We start from the raw sequence: 19,522 nt of genomic DNA, 5'->3' as shown, positions 1-19,522 counted from the left end.
CAGTGATTCTAATATGACCTTATTGGTATGTTCATCAGTAGCCCCTATGATGGACGGGTCTGCCATCCAAGATTGGTTGTTTTGAACTGACCTTATGATTCAAGACTATGATGGACGTGTCTGCCATCCAAGATTGGTTGTTTTGAACTGACCTTATGATTCAAGACTTAGTTCATCATTGGCAGAGAGTTTAAATTGTAAACTGGGTTTGACTTCCTACACCTCATGTCCTCCATGTGGCAGAATGGTGGATGTTTTAGAGCCACTTTAAAGGTGACCAATATTCAATATCAAGTTAAAAGCTAAAGATCACACTTCTGTGGCATGCCCATACAGAATGTGTCCAGATGAAAAATGTAGCAACATAGGATAATTATTGGAGATCAGCTTTTCTGTAACACTACCAGGTTACAATCAAATTCCTTAGCTTTGGGACACACCCCTTAATGGTTCACCCCTTTGACAACACAATATTTCTTGTTTCATATTTTAGAAGAAAGTTTTTATATTTTGAATTATAATGTTTCACCTGCTGTACCCAAGTCTTTCTGGAGTTCTTTCCGAGTGGCTCTTGACTCTTGGGCTACTCTTCTGATTCCCGGGTCACAAATCTTGCAAGGAACTCCTGTGCATGGCCAGTTGATGGTGGAGTGACGTTCCTTCCACTTGCAGATAATGGCCCCAATGGTGCTTACTGGAAGATTCAGAAGTTTTGAAATATGTCTGTAACCAGTTCCATTAATATGGTCTGCAACAATCAGTTTGGGAAGGTCTTGAGAGAGCTCTTTGCTTGTAACCATCATGAGATGTTTCTTGTGTGACACCTTGGTAGCCAAGCACCTTTTTATAGCCCATCAATACATATTAACCCAGCTGATATCAATTTGCACAGACAGAAGGTGGAATTATTTTCTAGCTACTTATGGATTTCAGCTGGTTCCTTGCCTTGGGGTACTGCTTTTAATTGGTGTGTTCCCTATGTCATTCCACTTTATTAGACATACCTTTATTTATGGTCTTTAATGTTGTGAATTCTTTATATTTGTGGATTTCTTGAGTTAATACCAATGTCTGGTGAGAATTTCATGTGAATAGCCATGGAAATATATTCAGTGAAAAAAATGTCAACGCGTTCAATGCTTATTTCCCCCACTGTATTTGCTTGCTTTTTCTTCACACTTAAGCTGCGCAAGGTACAGAATAAAATGGTGTGGCATTTTTGTTTTATTTTCACCATTAAACCTATAATCTTTCTCAGTAAGTATCTTTATTTCTACAATCTCTGTACATTTTATGCTTTATTTAGGCTTTCTAATGTTGGGCTCTGCTCAGTCTGTTAAAAGGGCTAATGATGAATAACAACCTTTGACCCAGTCATCAATCAGTGTCGTTTCTATCCCTTTCAAAGCTTCCACTCAAATCAACAGCTTTGACATAGAGGTCATGCTGTACAGTCAGCGTGTATAATTTAGGTTGCTTTTAACGGTTCTCTACAGGGAAGCTTTTAGTGTTATGCAAATAGCCAACAGAAAACTGCCTATAAATTAAATAAATTAAAAATGGTTAAAACAGTAGTCATGCTTCCTTCACTTGTACAGTTTTACTGGTGTCTTTTGCAAATAAGAAGTTGTATTTTTAGATTATTCACTGAAGAAAATGATTAATTACAGTGTTAGAAATTACAGAGTTCTAGCATTCCCTTTTAAACTTTTCCCTTTTCCCTTTTGAGCCAATTAGGAGTCACTGTAGGTCAGAGCCTATCATGGAAACATAGGGCACAAGGTGGGAAACAACCCTGGATGGGGTGACAATCCATTTAGTTTTTCACCTTTACAAACTTTCTAACACTCATCTTTTTTTTTTTCACTCGTATTTCTCATTATATTGTCACCAGTAATGGCGCACTGCATTATAACCTGCAGTGAATACACTTGACGAGCATTTCTCTGTACGTTTAGCATTCATTTGCTCAGAGGTGGATGCGCTTGCTGCTTCCTGAGCAGCTCTTCTTTTCTCCACCCTAGCGGCCCGCTTCTTCTCTTCTTCCGTCGGCATCTTTTTGCGTTCAAATTAATTAAGTCAGTGTTTGTGTTGCAATTACTTAGTACATTTTCTTTAATTTTTCACTTAAGCTGGCACATAAGTCTTCAATCTGCCTCAAGAATGATTTAAGATATAAAGAGGTAGGAGAAGTGACGGCGAAGGTGGTAGGGATGAGAACGGCACTCGTACGCATGCACCGCACAGTCATCCTGCTGGCCACTGCCGAGAGTTGATTCTACAATAAAATACAATTAAAATAAAAAGAGGACTGTCTTTGGAGGTCAATCATCACTGCAAAAGTGGATAGTAGTCATCATGTTGTATATGTGTACCAAATTTCAGGCTAATAGTTCAAACGGTTTGCGAGCTACAGGCGATTTAAAATCCTGTACAGACAAACGAACAGCCACGGTAGCGTATTATATATAAAGATAGGGAGCCCTTTATGGCAGTGATGAATGTGAAGCAAAAAATAACAGTTCATTACGGGCTACACTTATGCCCTGTTTAGTCTATTTTGACATGTAAATCTTCGGTTTCTGGGGGCTAATTGAGGTAACCCAGGAAAACACACACAGACTGTGTAAGGTGAGGATCTGAACACAACTCCGAGGTGTCAGTGCTAAAAACAGAGCCAACCAATACTTTTATATGGAGTGCAAAATAACACCATTAGAAAGAAGCATGTTGATATCTGTTTACTGTACAAGTCCATGTCTAGCATTCATTTTCTTTCCCTCTAAAAGCTGTACTCGTTTTTTCCTTACACAGACAGAAAAATATCAAATGTAAATTTCACATCTAACGAACTACGTCGATAACATTTCCACTAAAATCGAAATTGGTTAATTATGGTAATCAAAATAACAATATATCTACAGTATTTATGTATGCTGATATACAGCATGTAGTTTTAGACTTGAGACTCTATGATTTAAAACTGGATTTAAATAGAAAAATGCTTAAAATAACAAGGAAAAAAATTATGTGGAAAAGTGCAATTTTTCTTTAAAAGTCTGCATTTATCTTCATTAGCGGTATGGTTTTATTACAAAGTAAGTCTGTGTTAATGGATTCTGCTGATCATATATGCCATTCTCCAGCAGCCAAGCGGGATACCCGCAGCTCTGCAGTCAGGCTCCGCTATTCATTCCACAACATCCTGCCACTTAAAGCCCTCAGGTAATATGATGAAATTAAAAAAGAGCTCAGTGTTATCCATTACAAACACTTTTTGTAGTGTTTAGCAGCCCATAATAGAACACATATGATAACAAAGCTAAAGCCATTCAAAGACCCGGACATATTGCACAATAAAGTTAAAATCTTCTAAAAGAAACCTTTTTATCCTTCATTCTATATTGCGTGCCTTCCAGAGGAAGTAGTGGGGACAGATTATTTACCCTGCATTGGCGATTCATTACTTATTTTCTTTGTAATGATTACGAGAATTGTTGAAATATTTGGTTATTTCTGTATTTACTGTGATAAAAAGCCCTCAGTTAGTGTCATCATTAGAGGCTGCAGTTACCTACAGTGCATTTCTCTGAAGAATTTAACTGTTGAGTCTTGAAACATAAAAGGCACCTTAATAGAAAAGTCGTCTCCCTGCTGTGAAAAACAACATCCCAACCTGTTACACAGATTTTCCTCGGTTTTGTGGTCTACGGGCTTTCAACTCATTTTTTTCTTACTTGAATGTTTTTCATTTTTCTTTAATATCATGGTTAGAATTTACTTCTTCTTTAATATTTCTTTTTCCTATACCGCAAGATAATTTAAGAAAGGAAATCTGTTGCTGCTGATCCTAAGTGTCGCCTTGATTCAATTTACAGTTGTGGAAAGATCCGTTGGTTCTTTCTTCTCACTAGAAACCAAGCAGAAAATATGGCTACATCTGGTTGAAATATTTTAATTTTTGTAAATGGACCCACATAGTCTCAACTGATTTTCAAACTTTGCTGAATAAAGATTTTCAAACCTGCTTCCTGTTCATTAAAATCAAAATGTAGCCCTCTGTCTTTGGCTAACTTCTGGTCACTCTGGCCTGAATTTTTGTTTCCAAAAATTGAAAACACTTTCATATTCACATTTAAGTACAACTAGAATTACTTACGTGACCCAAAACTGATCAGTCAGTGATTTTTTTAGCTTTGTTTCTGTCTGATTTAAAAAGGATGAAATCAGAGACTATCGATGCAGTAAACTAAAGACTGCTAATGAAAAAAAATTGTGTGACTCCTTTTTTTATTTGCACTCCTGCTGTCCAAAGAATCGCAGTGTGCTACTGTGCTTTGATGCAATTGGAAAATGGCTCAGCAGGGTCAGCAGTATGATTACAACAGAACAACTGAGTGGAGGCATCTATCTAATGTACTACACTTGTCCAGAAGGTGCATGTAGTGTTTTAGCAGAACCAGTGATCTGCCACCAGATCTGGGCCCAAATGTGGAGAATTCTGGCCTAAAAGCACAAACAGGTAATAAGTAAAGTAGACTCAAGCTTGCTTTGTACATTAGAGCAGGTGTTTGTCAGTTTAAAGTGAAATTTCTTATCATGTTAGTGTGGCAGTTCAGAGGAGAGGATGTCTTTTAATGTGCAATTATAAGGTAAGAGAAACTAACAAAATTGTTGTATCTTAAACACAAGGAATAACACCCTGAAAGAAGAACAAGTCACTAATTAAATTTCTCACAAAACGAACAAAACATTTCAATAAACTCTAGTTTTTAAAATCTTAAAAGAATTAAGGTGTTAAAAATTATAAGAACATGAACATGTTTCAGATTTAATTATCCAAAAAAAATGGACTTATTCAGTAGTTTTTATTAACAAAAATTTTAAAAATGTAACTCTTAGTTTATATCATGGGTGATCCTGGAGCGCTACTGTGGCTGCAGGTTTTCATTCCAACCCATTTCTTAATTAGTGGCCAGTTGTTGCTGCTAATGAACTTCTTTTGTGTTAATTGTAACTGACTTGCTATTTAAGACTCAGACCCCCTAATTGTTTCTTTTTCCTTAATTGCCAGCCAAACAATAATGAGATACAAAAGAAGCCAACACGTGAACAGCTAGCCTGTGTCCATTACACAACATAATGAATATAAAGAAAGGTGAAGGTCTCAGTAATGTTGATCTGTTTCAGGTCCATGAAACATTTTGAAAGTTGCTTTCAAAAAAAGAAAATCAACTGTTTTGGAAATGTCTGTTGTTCCCCAAATGAGGGCACTAACAATCCATAGAATTAAATAACAAGTTTAACCAACAAAAAGATTTGGCTTCAGTTGGAATTTGGGGACTTAACTCAGCTAGTCATGTGTTGGCTCTTTTCAAATCTTGTTTTTTTTTGTTTGGCTGCTATTTAAAGAAAACAAAACGAATTCAGCGGACTGAGTCTTAAAAAACAAGGCAATTAAAATGAAGGGAAAAGAAGTCAGAATGACAGAGACTGGTTACTGATGAAGAAAGTGGCAGGAAGAAAACACAATGTTTTTCAAAATGCCCCATGATGCTTTGCGATACCAGCATGACTTCACAGAGGTGTAGCAGCCACAGGCAAAACTTTCACACATGCTTAGTGTAAGCCTGCTGCCCAATCTGCTTCAGGCATGTGAGATGTCAAGACCCTATAAAGCCAGATTTGTACCCAAATGCATTCAAATATTTATTAAAATTATCAAAGTATTATCATTTGAGGGGTATGTTAGCTGACCATAATGAGAATATTACGAGGACTGCCGTGGCATATATAAAACTGATCCCTGTGCTTGGCAGCCAGCACCACATGACTAATTTGCATACATAATAAGCCATGTGATGCACAACTAGTCAGTCAGCATGTGTCTTTAAAGTAGCCTTCCTCCTCTCTCTCCTCAAATCAGAGTAAAACCCTGTAACACAATAATAATAATGAAAGATTCATTACTATTTACTTCTTAATGGAAGAAAAAAAGTGCAAAGTATGTGAATAGATAGCCCAGTTGCACCTGGAGCCCTGACTTAAGGAGCCAGCACTTTGTGGCTGAAATGAAGAAGACTGCCAAATGCAGCACTCCTTGTGTGATGTTGTGCTGCACAATAAATAAATAAATTGCTGTTGTTATTATATACTTATTGCTAGTTTGTTGCTATTTATTGTACTTTGTGGCTATCCTTCCATTTCAGTTTTGTTATTGTTTGAGGCATGGCCGCACAGTGATTAGCACTACTGCCTCACAGCTCAAATAGCATTTTTGCCCACAATAATTGGTCTGGCATAGTTGGCAGACTGTAATAAATGAATTTTGATGATATGACAAAAGAAAAAGTCTGTACCTCATATTTACGGGATACATGTGTAACAGTCATACACTTTACTTCTTATACAAAAATTCTGTACACAAATGCACTATACTCATTAATAAATGAGTCCCATTAAGTTTATACTTAGCTTTTCTGTGACTCCTATTTTGTATGAAGCTATACAGTATGAATCAAAACAATTATAGAACAGGGTAATCATGATCGTGTAATGTTAAATGAAGACAGAGAATATTTTCAAAATAACAATAATAATAATAATTATAATAAATTCATATGAAAAATCAATTGCATTTTTTTTTTCAGTCCTTGGTCCCAAGAGCCTGCGTCTAGTTAGAGCAACTGAAGAATCGTTACTAGTGGATTGGGAACACGTGCCGGGTGCAGAATACTACATCATCAAATATCACCCTGCAGGAGCAGAAGGATCTATCCAGCAAATCAGAGTTCCCAGATCCCAGAACTCTTACCTGATCACTGGCTTGATGCCAGGTGTCAAGTACATCATTCAGCTATATGCTGTGATAAAGGAAACGTCAAGTCAGCCAAGCAGCCTGGAGGCAAGCACAGGTATTGTTTCAAATTACATTTCATTGACATTTATTAAACATTTCTATATAGTGTACAGACTGCTTATTAACTAAATAGTACAAAACTGGAAGTTTGAAACAATAAAATGTCATTAACAAATACTTGTTTTCCCTTATAAGTAAAATATGTATGACATGTGACAAAACAATACATTTGGGGTCTTGAAGAAATTAATTGTTTTATATGTACACTATTTCTAATAGTGGCATTGCTAAAAGGTTTCTAAGAAAAAACATAAGAATTTGGTGGTGGCAGCTTTTTGAATTTAATTATAGGAAACATATTAACTGAGCCTATTAGTTGAACTAAACTTACAATGTCCTTTTCACTACAGGTATTTCTCACACATTGCAAGCTGTTTCTGCAATGATATCTTTACAAATCCCTTAGCTAAACCAAAATGATGGTTTAATGGCTTGAAAAGACTAATTTGGACATTTGGAATGTTGTCATTTTTCTTTGTGATACCTCACATGCACCTTTATACCTTCTGTTCTGATGCATAATTTTAATTTTCGTTTGTGATATTTTGCCCACATTTTTCATTAAGAAAAATGTTTAAGTTCTGGGAAGTATTTTTATCTATGTTACAATGGTTTATTCAATTTGCATTTATGCTTTCACTAATAATCACAATGATATTCATAGTTTCTGTTTCACTATCTTTAGATACTAGCTTTATGAAACCAGAGAGACATTGAGATCTGAGTTAAATAAAACATCCATTAGTCTGTGAATTTTAGAAGTGATTTTACCACAAGGAGGTGGGGAAGGACCTTTCCATGTTGTGTAAAGACACTCACATGCAAATTAACATTAGTGAGATTAAAGAGTTTGTCTGTCACTTCTGGTGTGCTAGTGAGCCCCTGAAATCAGTTACACTAATGGGGAAGGGGTAGAGGTGATTGAGCCCTATAAAGACCTGGGGTCAATATGAACATTTGAGTGGACTGGGTGGACAACATAGACTTGGTGAGAGCAGGATACGCAGGTCTTTTAATGTGGGTGACAGGCTACTGATGGTGTCCTACTCGTTTATAATAGTCAGTGGCCTGTTGGATCAGTAACACTTACTCAGGGGTTGTGACAGATACCTGGATAAACTTATCAGGAAGACAGGCTGCATTATAGGACTTACCCTAGACTCACTTAAGACAGTGGCAGAAAAGAGGATGATGGTAAATTTAGTGGTCCTCATGACTAGTTCTGACTATCTTCTTCATGGTACATTCTACTGGAGAACCTTCAGCTGTTTTTACCCAAAGGCATTTGACTGCATTTGGCCACTGTGCCCTTCTTCACCCACTCCAGTTATAACAGGTACATTGGCAGAGAGACAAAATTTCTTAAATATTAAAAGTATACTGCTGATATTGTGTAAATTGTTCTGGTTTTTGCACTTGTGCTTTGGTATGAATTATATTTTTACTGTTTTTTCCATCATTGCGAAGTGCTGTTGAAACAAAAAATACCGTTTGTGGAACCGTAATCAGTAAAATGCTATCTATCTATCTATCTATCTATCTATCTATCTAAATTTTGGCCGTTTTGAATATCTAGTTCAGTTCCTTAATAAGTACTCAGTAATGTGCCTGTTTGTCAGTATATCTCACTGTACACTATTTTTCTGGTAAGTGTTACATTGCATGCTATGTTAACCCTTTTCTACTAAAGAAGTTACTGTGTTATATTACAGAAGAACTTTGTGGTAGAGAAGAACTTTTCCTTTTCTTTCCCCCTGCTGATTATTCTTCCTTTTCTTCAGTCTTGTTTATTCCTTTTGGCATAATCCAAAATCTCTCCCAGATGTGGATGCTTCATGACCTAAACTTACTGTTCCAAGATTTCACAGCAGTTATAAGCAGGGCTTTGACAGAACTTGCAATTTCAGTATAATTAACCTGTATTTGGAATTAAACTATTGCTATTTGTCCTCAAATTGAAAATGAAATGTTTATAAAGAATAAATAAATGGATAAAACAGACTTATAAAAATGCTATTTATCATCAAGACATTTTTCATTCTTCATATATATTTCAAAAAAACTGTAGTCATCATTATCATGTTATCATGCCATTACCCCAAATCTTTTAACCATTCAGTGCAATCCTACTTTTTCTTTCAAGTTTAATTTGCAGTAGGGATTAATCAATATTTAAATATATTCGGCAAAAAAGGCAAAGTATTATACGTAGAACAAAATAAAATGAGACCAATGGAAGGTTAATTTCTGGCATGTTCAAAATTTGTTAAACCGCTTAAAATTAATTCTTGTTGACTTCCACAGAGGTTCAGCACAATGAAACATGAGTTTGTCCACACATACATGACTTTTCATCCCAAGACTCTAAGCATTAATTGCATGAAAATGCTTCAGATCCAACGCATAGCGAAGGGCGTTGGTGAACAAAACATAAGAATGACCTCACATAGAGGTTTCTTTAGTCTGCTATGTTTTTGTCAAGAAGGAACCCTAAAATGATTGTAAATATCGGTTTAAAAGGTGCAAGTAAAGCTAAAAAAATGTTTGTTGTGAAAGAGATAAAATGTCCAAAATCAATCCTAGAATCAAACCATTAAAGCAAGCAGCCAAGAAGCTTTATAGCATTAAATCAATAAACTCTGAAAGTCAAAAGTTGGCACTACAGTACATGTGAGATGTCTTACATTCAAAGAGAAGAATTGACAAAGAGGAGACCATTCAGTCCATTGAGTTAATTTGTAAGTTCATCTTGTTTAAAGGTACCAACCAGCTCGGATTGCTATTGGCAGATTCCCTGGCACTGTCATGCATAATAAATGAGATTAACTTTCAAAAAGGGAAAAAATTAAATGCATGCATTGGCTATCATGGTATTTTCAATAAAAAAAAAAAAACAAAAAAACAATCCATTAGTAAATCTATGACTATACAGGTGCCGGTCATAGAATTAGAATATCATGACAAAGTTGATTTATTTCAGTAATTTCATTCAAAAAGTGAAACTTGTATATTAGATTCATTCATTACACACAGACTGATGTATTTCAAATGTTTATTTCTTTTCATTTTGATGATTGTAACTGACAACTAACGAAAGTCCAAAATTCAGTATCTCGGAAAATTAGAATATTGTGAAAAGGTTCAATATTGAAGACAGGTACCTGGTGCCACACTCTAATCAGCTAATTAACTCAAAACACCTGCAAAAGCCTTTAAATGGTCTCTCAGTCTAGTTCTGTAGGCTATGCAATCATGGGGAAGACTGCTGACTTGACAGTTGTCCAAAAGACGACCATTGACACCTTGCACAAGGAGGGCAAGACACAAAAGGTCATTGCTAAAGAGGCTGGCTGTTCACAGAGCTCTGTATCCAAGCACATTAATAGAGAGGCGAAGGGAAGGACAAGATGTGGTAGAAAAAAGTGTACAAGCAATAGGGATAACCGCAGCCTGGAGAGGATTGTGAAACAAAACCCATTCAAAACTGTGGGGGAGATTCACAAAGAGTGGACTGCAGCTGGAGTCAGTGCTTCAAGAACCACCACGCACAGACGTATGCAAGACATGGGTTTCAGCTGTCGCATTCCTTGTGTCAAGCCACTCTTGAACAAGAGACAGCGTCAGAACTGTCTTGCCAGGGCTAAAGACAACACTGCTGCTGAGTGGTCCAAAGTTATGTTCTCTAAAGGAAGTAAATTTTGAACTTCCTTTGGAAATCAAGGTCCCAGAGTCTGAAGGAATAGAGGAGAGGCACAGAATCCATGTTGCTTGAGGTCCAGTGTAAAGTTTCCACAGTCAGTGAGGTCAACACAGCCGTCTACCAGGAAGTCTTAGAGCACTTCATGCTTCCTGCTGCTGACAAACTTTATGGAGAAGCAGATTTCATTTTCCAACAGGACCTGGCACCTGCACAAAGTGCCAAAGCTACAAGTACCTGGTTTAAGGAACATGGTATCCCTGTTCTTGATTGGCCAGCAAACTCGCCTGACCTTAACCCCATAGAAAATCTATGGGGTATTGTGAAGAGGAAGATGCAATATGCCAGACCCAACAATTCAGAAGAGCTGAAGGCCACTATCAGAGCAACATGGGCTCTCATAAAACCTGAGCAGTGCCACAGACTGATCGACTCCATGCCACGCCACATTGCTGCAGTAATCCAGGCCAAAGGAGCCCCAACTAAATATTGAGTGCTGTACATGCTCATACTTTTCATGTTCATACCTTTCAGTTGGCCAACATTTCTAAAAATCCTTTTTTTGCATTGGTCTTAATTGATATTCTAATTTTCTGAGATACTGAATTTGGGACTTTCAATAGTTGTCAGTTATAATCATCAAAATTAAAAGAAATAATCATTTGAAATACATCCGTCTCTGTGTAATGAATGAATCTAATATACAAGTTTCACTTTTTGAATGGAATTACTGAAATAAATCAACTTTGTCATGATATTCTAATTTTATGACCGGCACCTGTATAGAACATTCATTTTAACATTCGGCTTTAAAAATGTGAAAATAAGTTTGTTTTAAAAAGATTTTATAAATAAAAAGTGTGCAATGCTTTTTAATTTGATTTTACATCCTTTTATCCATCCATCCGTCCAGTTTTAAGTCCATTTATTCAGTTCAGTTGCTGTTAAACCGATCCAATTCAATTCAATTCAAGATCAAGAACAGTTACATAAATTATACATATAGTGATTGTTTCATGCTTTACATTAGTGCGATTTGCAGTGTTTTTAAGTTAAAATATTATGAATTCATTACATTTTTCTTTAATTCTAATTTACAGTACAAGCTCAAAGCACATTAATAGGTTTATAAAATTAGAATCGTTTCTATGTTTACTTGTATATTGTATTGTATACTTTATGAAATCTTATGAACTGTATTATATTTATGATATTTAAATATCTATAAATGAGCCATAAAAAATTATACTTTCTTTTTTTTTATTTAAGTTGCACTTTCCACATTCATAGCTGCTTTCAAATGTCTGTTTCATTTTGAGTCTGCTGCTGATTTCACCAAGCCTAATTAAGTAGAGAGGTCCGTTAAGGGCAAGGAACTGCTTACAATGAAGCCCAGGTTTTATATGGATCTAGCCCATTTCCTTTTTAATGACTTTCTTAGTGCCAGGGACTGACTTATATTTCCAATATATTTGACCCAATTATGTCTGATGTTGTTTTTACATTGTTTCTGCAGTGATCTATTTAATTGACCAGATCAAAGTGATCTCACAAACAGAGGATTCGATTCATGTTGAATGGAAGAACCCCCCAACCGAAGTCGACTATTTCAAGTTGACCGTTGTCATGCCTGATGGTCAGGAGAAAGAAATTAGGGTAGCAAGAGGAGAAGGAGCTAAAACAAGTTATATAATAAAAAGTAAGAATCAATTTGACTTGTTTGTTTTCGAATTTCAATGTATAAACACAAATAAGGACATTATTATAAAACTGACATCCCATAAATATTATCTCAAAGATGGCAAATATAATGATTTTGGAATATTTGGAGTCAAATGTTGCATATGAAATCAGTTTCTGAATGTAGAAGGTCAGTTTTAGATATACTGTATTTAGAAACTGATTTCATATGCAGTATATTTACTCTATATACTTGAATATTTGTAGACACTGATCCTATAAAACAAATTATACATTTTTATATTTCACCTGTAACCAAATGAACACAAAAGTGTATTTTCATAGACTTAAGTGGCATGGCAATTTAGTGTAATTATGTTTCAAGGTCCATGCCTTTGTTTTCAATGCAGTTTTGTAAGGTGAAGTTATATAGGCTATATGCCATTTATACTTATATTAATCCATGTCTGTTCTGTAAAATTCACTGTATAGAAATGAAAAGATTGGCTCTAATTCCTTTTCTTCTGTTATTTGCCAGATCTCCTTCCCGGCACTATGTACCTGATTAGAGTGCAGTCAGTCCATGGAGATGCAGAGGGAAAGCCATCGTCTGTCAATGGGATGACTGGTAAATAAAACTATGTAATTAACTACTTGGATAGTATACTTTCTCATTAAACAATTAGTATTGTTTCTTGGACTATGCAATAAATTAAGCATGTTATGTTTTTGATAGATAGATAGATAGATAGATAGATAGATAGATAGATAGATAGATAGATAGATAGATAGATAGATAGATAGATAGATAGATAGATAGATAGATAGATAGATAGATAGATAGATAGATAATTAATCCCAAGGGGAAATTCACATAATCCAGCAGCAGTATACTGATACAAAGAAACAATATTAAATTAAATAGTAATAAAATGAAAAAATTAAAATAAAATTAATGTTCGCATTTACTCCCCCGGGTGGAATTGAAGAGTCACATAGTGTGGGGGAGGAACGATCTCCTCAGTCTGTCAGTGGAGCAGGACAGTGACAAAAGGATGATTTAAAAAAACAACTTAAATATTGCACATTTTTCTTAGGATCTGGCTATCATGAAACATGTAATACACTTTGTATTTTTTTTTTACTTCAGTGTTTAGGAACAGTATATACGCAAAGAGTAGGACATATAAAGACAAAACAGGTTTTGAAAATCACTTGACTGGGAAACATCACATGCTCAGTTTCCAGATACACATTTCATTCAGCAATTTATTACCCATCTTCATCTGGTTAGTCATTAATGGATAATGGAGTTGTGGTCAATCATCTGCAATGGAGGCAAATTAGTAAGCAACCCTGAATAGGATGTCAGTCCACCACAGGATATCAATTCCTCCATACTCCAATACACTCTCATATAAGGCCAGTTTAGAGTTGTAAATCAGACATGTCCTTGCGATGTAAGGTAACCAAAGGTTATAGAGAAAACCCATACAAAGAATGTGCAAAGTTCACAAAGTGTATAAAGTGGCCAGACCAAGAATTAAATCTGAGCCCCAGGAGCTTATGGGTGGAGTGGTATCTCTGAGGCTAGGGATCGTTGCCATTAATCAGAAGGTTGCCAGTTCGAATCCCATTAATGCTAGAAAAGACACCACTCCGTTGGACCCTTGAACAAGGCCCTTAACGGGCAATTGCTTCGTCCTGAGTATGATGTTAATCTGCATCCAGCCCTGCAAGCAGGTCCTCCAGTTTGCAGGGAAAACCTGGGGGTTGCTGGCAAGATTGGCACTCCAGCCACTGTAAAAAATGTGGTGCTGAGGTGTCACCCACTGCACTCGGGTCCCAGTCCAGGTGGTTTGGCGTGTGGTGGGTGCGGTAACACGCTATCAGTGCTTGCTCCCAACCTCTCCTCCCTGGAGATTTGAGGCAACAAAACTAACCACTGCACTATTAAATCATTTTAATTGTGATTAATTATTACAAATTAAGAACTAGAAATATAATGACGTACTTATACATATATATAGAAAACAGTAAGGGTTGTGCCTGTCTGTCATGCGATTACTCATGACCAACTGGGGCTAGAACCTTGAACTCGGTCTTATTTGAAAGCTTACGATGTTATGCATGCTGGTGAAGCAAAATATCTGGCTACCAGCAAACTTGTCAAAGTTATTGGGGTTTGCTCCTTACCTATGGCAAACTGCAGAGGGAAACTGACTGATAAGGTGACAAGACAGAAAGAAAAGGAAGAGCAGCAACATTTAAGGGTGGAGCAAATTTCAGAGGCTGATTATGTAATAGGAATAAGAAGAATGACAGATTGGCATCCACATAGCAGCAACAGCAGAGCAATCTGCTGGTACTAGCAAACTATTGGGGCTGAAGGGCCACATACTTCTAGTTATATTTTATTGTAACTATTTATTAATTTGTTATTTGTATAGGTGCATTTAAATGAAGACAGAATGGTGGAATGTGAATAGGGTGCTTGAAAACTTTCGTTTGAATTTTTGCAGTTTTTCTTGTACATGATTTCTTTTGAACTCTGCAGCTTTCATGTGGAATACAGCATTTTTAATTGGAAGTGAGGTGAAATGTTGTATGAGGAGTCAATTCAAAAAGGGAATCACCTGTTGAACTGATCAACAGGAAGACTGTCAGAAACTAAATCAGGCCTCTGTAAATAAATTCTCGTTTGTCATAATTTTAGATATCTATAACAGGCTGTGTGTTACTGGTTTCTTAACAATCTTTTCATTTATATACAGTAAGTACTCAGAAATTCTTCTCAAATGGTACAATAGACTACACTTTACAACAGAAAAAAGTGCAAGTATTATGAAGTCAGGCTTGAAGATGTCTTGTAGCAATTTGCTGTGAAATAACATTAGTTAAAAAATGATGAATAAGACTTGAAGCCTGTAAAGTAAAATTAATTTTCTATAGCAATGTCTAAAATGGACCTTAGTCCCTAAAGACAAATATAGATAATTTGCAGCACTACCAAGGAAAACACTTGAGTTTGCTGGTGCCTGGACAGTAGGATCATTTTATTGGATATGGACACTAGGAGATTCACTTACTCGACACGCTACTTTGTGAAACTGTTGATATTGGATAAAAAATTGTTTGTAGACTCGTTCGTGATCAGAAGCATATGAGGCTAAATGACACAGTTAAAGCTTTCTTCCCACATGTAAATGATACTTTGACAGCCTATTAGCCTTCTTTGAGTGATTGTTTAACTAAAATTTGGCATATTCATGCTGTCATTTGCTACAGACGGCTTACCATCAACCCCTCTTTTAATTTCCCTTTCCTAATGATATTATGCTACAACAGCTTAAGGGATATTTTTTGTTATGACTGTCTTTATGTAAATATGAAATCATGAAGAGTCTGCTTTATTGAAATATGCGTATGGTTTTAATTCAGCTCATATACAGTTTACTATATGCCTTTTGGAATTTGGATCTCTCCAGCTCTGTTACTTTTTTATCTAGAAAAAATAAAGACTTTAGAATGAACAACAACTCATTCAGCATTCATTACAGCCATCAATGGGGATGCTATATTTAAACACTTGGGAGTCTGTACAAAGACAATCAATTGGAAAATCCCATCAAAATGTATTTTAATTTAGTGTTGACAGACTCATTGTTTGTGGGTATTTGGGGGCAATATCCATCCAATAGTTAGGACAGCCAGGACCATCCAGTAATGATTTTTTTTTTAAGAAAGTAAACAGAAACACATATTACATTTCACACACACCCACACACATATATACACATATATATACATACATATACATATATATATATATACATACATATACATATATATATATATATATATATATATATACATACATATATATATATATATATATATATATATATATATATATATATACATATATATATATATACATATATATATATATATATATATATACATATATATATATATATATACATATATATATATATATACATATATATATACATATACATACACATATATACATATACACATATATACATACACATATATATACATACACATACACATACATATATATATATTATATATATATATATATATATATATATAATGACCACTAGAGGGTGTTGCAGCACCCTAAACCTCAGACACAGCCTTACCAACACAAGTCCCAGTTTAAATAAAAGGTTTGTAGCTGCGTTTTTCCAAAATTACCTAATTTCAGCAGCTCCAGCTTAAAAATGGGATTTAACAAAAGCCTGACACACTGAAATGATTCCACAGACAAAATATCTTCGTTTTTTAAAAGTTTTAGTTAAAATTTAAACCAGAACAGTTCACACAAAAAAGAAAATTAAAATAGTAAAAAAAGGAAGTTTCTTGTTAAGAAAAGTTCTGTTCAAAGCTTAAATCTTGTTACATTTCAAATGGTTACAAATCACTACAAAACATTTCTGAACCATTTCAAAACGAGAGTCAGAAGACTGTATGCCTATCCCATTTCTAAGCCAGGGGTCCTCAATCCCAGTCCTGGAGAGCCGCAGTGGCTGCAGGTTTTTGTTCTGACCTGGTTGCTTAATTAGAAAGCAATTCTTGCCTATAAAGCACTAACAAGCTATGAAATGAAATTAACTCTGCTATGTCAGGTCATTCTCATATCCTAGATTTTCTTTCCCTTTCTATCATGCAAATGATTTGAAGGCTAAAATGGACAAGTAATTCTCAGTCCTTCACTTTTTTCTCTTCATTTTTCTTCCAAGTATTTAATTAAACCCAATAGTGCAGATAAATACACACAGGTGTAAATGTAAATAAGCTAAATGGAGAAATGCTGCTCTCTCTTGCCATTTGCATGTTATTGATAATAAGGAGCAATTAAAATAGCTGTTTAAGACAAAATTAAGCAATAAAGGCTCAAAATCACTAAAGTGAAGCAGAAGTGTTACTTTAGCAATAAGTGCTTTTTATTAAGCAACTGGGTTGGAGCAAAAACCTGCAGCCACTGCGGCTCTCCAGGACCATGATTGAGGACCCCTGTTCTAAGCTGAAAATGGGTCTTTTAAGTCCCTGCTAGTACTGGGACCTGTTCTAAACAACATTTATCACACTGCATCTCAGTTATAGCAAGAAAGTTCTATCTCTTGTTAACTTATAGTGGGAAAAGACTAAACCATTGTCTATGACTATGAAAGAAAATTATATTATATTCAAATTAAGCAAACACAAATATGAGTTTAACTCAAAGCTTTAACTTTCTATGGTTGGCTCTTACAAGGTTAATTAGCACAAAAACCTTACAAAATGGCAAAAGTGACATAAGCACAATTCTCTTCTTCTGTGTTTTTCTTTCTCCTTCCACTCCTCCAAGTTAGCTTTGTCCTGTTGCCCTGGGTGGGCCATTCATCACTATATATACAGTATAAATATATATATACTCAGCAAAAAAAGAAACGTCCTCTGACTTTCAACTGTTTTTACTTTCAGTAAACTTAATGTGTAAATATTTGTATGAAAACTAAAAGAGTCAACACCATAAGACATAAACTAAAAATGTTTCACAATGTGTCCCTGAATGAAGGGAGGCTCAAAATCATAAGTACCAGTCAGTATCTGGTGTGGCCACCAGCTGCTTGAAGTACTGCAGTGCATCTCCTCCTCATGGACTGGACCAGATTTGTCAGTTCTTGCTGTGAGATGTTACCCCACTCTTCCACCAAGGCACCTGCAAGTTCCTGGACATTTCTGGGGAATGGCCCTAGCCCTCACCCTGCGATCCAACAGGTCCAAGACGTGCTCAATGGGATTGAGATCCGGGCTCTTCCACTGCGAGGATGATCAGCTGTCCTTCCTGTCTCCCTGTAGCGCTGTCTTAGGCATCTCACGGTGCGGACATGGCAATTTATTGCCCTTGCCACATCAGCAGTCCTCATGCCTCCCTGCAGCATGCCTAATGCACGTTCACGCAGATGAGCAGGGACCCTGGGCATCTTTCTTTGGGTGTTTTTCACAGTCGGTAGACAAGTCTCTTTAGTGTCCTGCGTTTTTAGAACTGTGACCTTAAATGCCTACTTTCTGTAAGCTGTTAAGGTCTTAACGACCATTCCACAGGTGCATGTTAATTAACTGATTATGGTTAATTGAACATGCATGGAAAACATTGTTTAAACCCTTTACAATGAAGATCTGTAAAGTTATTTGGATTTTTAAAACATTATTGTTGAAATACACAGTCCTAAAAAAGGGACGTTTCTTTTTTTGCTGAGTATATATACTGTATATCTCAAATTCCATTACAATGAAGTGCATGGGACTGGAAAAATAATGTTATAACAGGGATTTCGTTATATAAATACCAAATAATGGAACTGGAACATGGCACAGTCTTTTGGCACATATAGTTGACAAAGCTGACTGCGGAATGCCAAATTCGATGGCAACATCTATTTTCCTCTTGTTAGCATCTGTGGCACTGGGAGGTTTCACCTTTTTCTGAAAAGTAAATTACTTTAGTTACAAAACAGTTCACAGTCAGTATTAAGTTCTTGTGAGTGGATTGGAGTACGTTGCCCTTAACTTTAAAAAATGGTGCACCTCAGGTGATCTCAACTAATGGAGTAACTGTCTCTCTCTGGCTGCTGTCTGTTATTTTGTGAGTCACCCTTTTTTTAAAAAACAGGAAAATGTTTTGTATAAAAAGATCATGATAAAAGTTTTTGTGGAAATGAAGGTCATATTCATAAATAAGAATTATTGTATTCATAAACTTCCAAGAACAGAATTTATAAGACACATTCAAATGCAACACATTTTTTTAAGATTATGGTGTGCTGGTGTTCAGGGTAAAATCTCAGTGAATTTATAAAACATGTGAGAAACTTTTTAATAACCACAAGGGAGGCTCAACAGTCAGAAGTTTTGCTGAAGGGCAAACCAAAAATATATCTTTAGTCTGATCAATATGCTCAGCGAAGTCAAACATTATCTCGAGAAACACAGAAATACTGTAAGTGACAGAGTCAAGTTGTGGAAAACTTCCAGAGCCCCTAGAAATGCCCACAATGCCTCCGGTCTGCAGTAACCTTTCTTGAGCAGCGCAATTGCAAGAGTGTGACAACTGTCGAGTGAACCAAGTTACATCATCTAATTGGCTGTTCAGCAGAGCTCCTGAATTGTGATTTTTGGGCGAAGCACTGAAGAAAAATGTGTGTTTTGCT

General features: G+C 35.8%; 1 protein-coding gene across 12 annotated transcripts in view; it reads left to right on the top strand.

Moving 5' to 3' along the window:
• Window positions 1-19,522, top strand: part of LOC120514820 (tenascin-N-like) — a 142,991-nt gene that overhangs the window by 56,672 nt on the left and 66,797 nt on the right. For all 12 annotated transcript variants that reach the window (XM_039735397.1, XM_039735399.1, XM_039735398.1 and 9 more), the window contains exons 4-6: window positions 6,651-6,914; window positions 12,133-12,315; window positions 12,835-12,924. In XM_039735397.1, coding sequence (XP_039591331.1) covers window positions 6,651-6,914; window positions 12,133-12,315; window positions 12,835-12,924 — 537 coding nt within the window. The remainder of the gene's footprint in view (window positions 1-6,650; window positions 6,915-12,132; window positions 12,316-12,834; window positions 12,925-19,522) is intronic.

This window comes from Polypterus senegalus, chromosome 14 (assembly GCF_016835505.1).
Source record: "Polypterus senegalus isolate Bchr_013 chromosome 14, ASM1683550v1, whole genome shotgun sequence".
Taxonomy (NCBI): Eukaryota; Metazoa; Chordata; class Cladistia; order Polypteriformes; family Polypteridae; genus Polypterus; species Polypterus senegalus.
The sequence above is the reverse complement of the archived record's forward strand: the minus strand, read 5'-3'. Positions and strand labels throughout refer to the sequence as shown.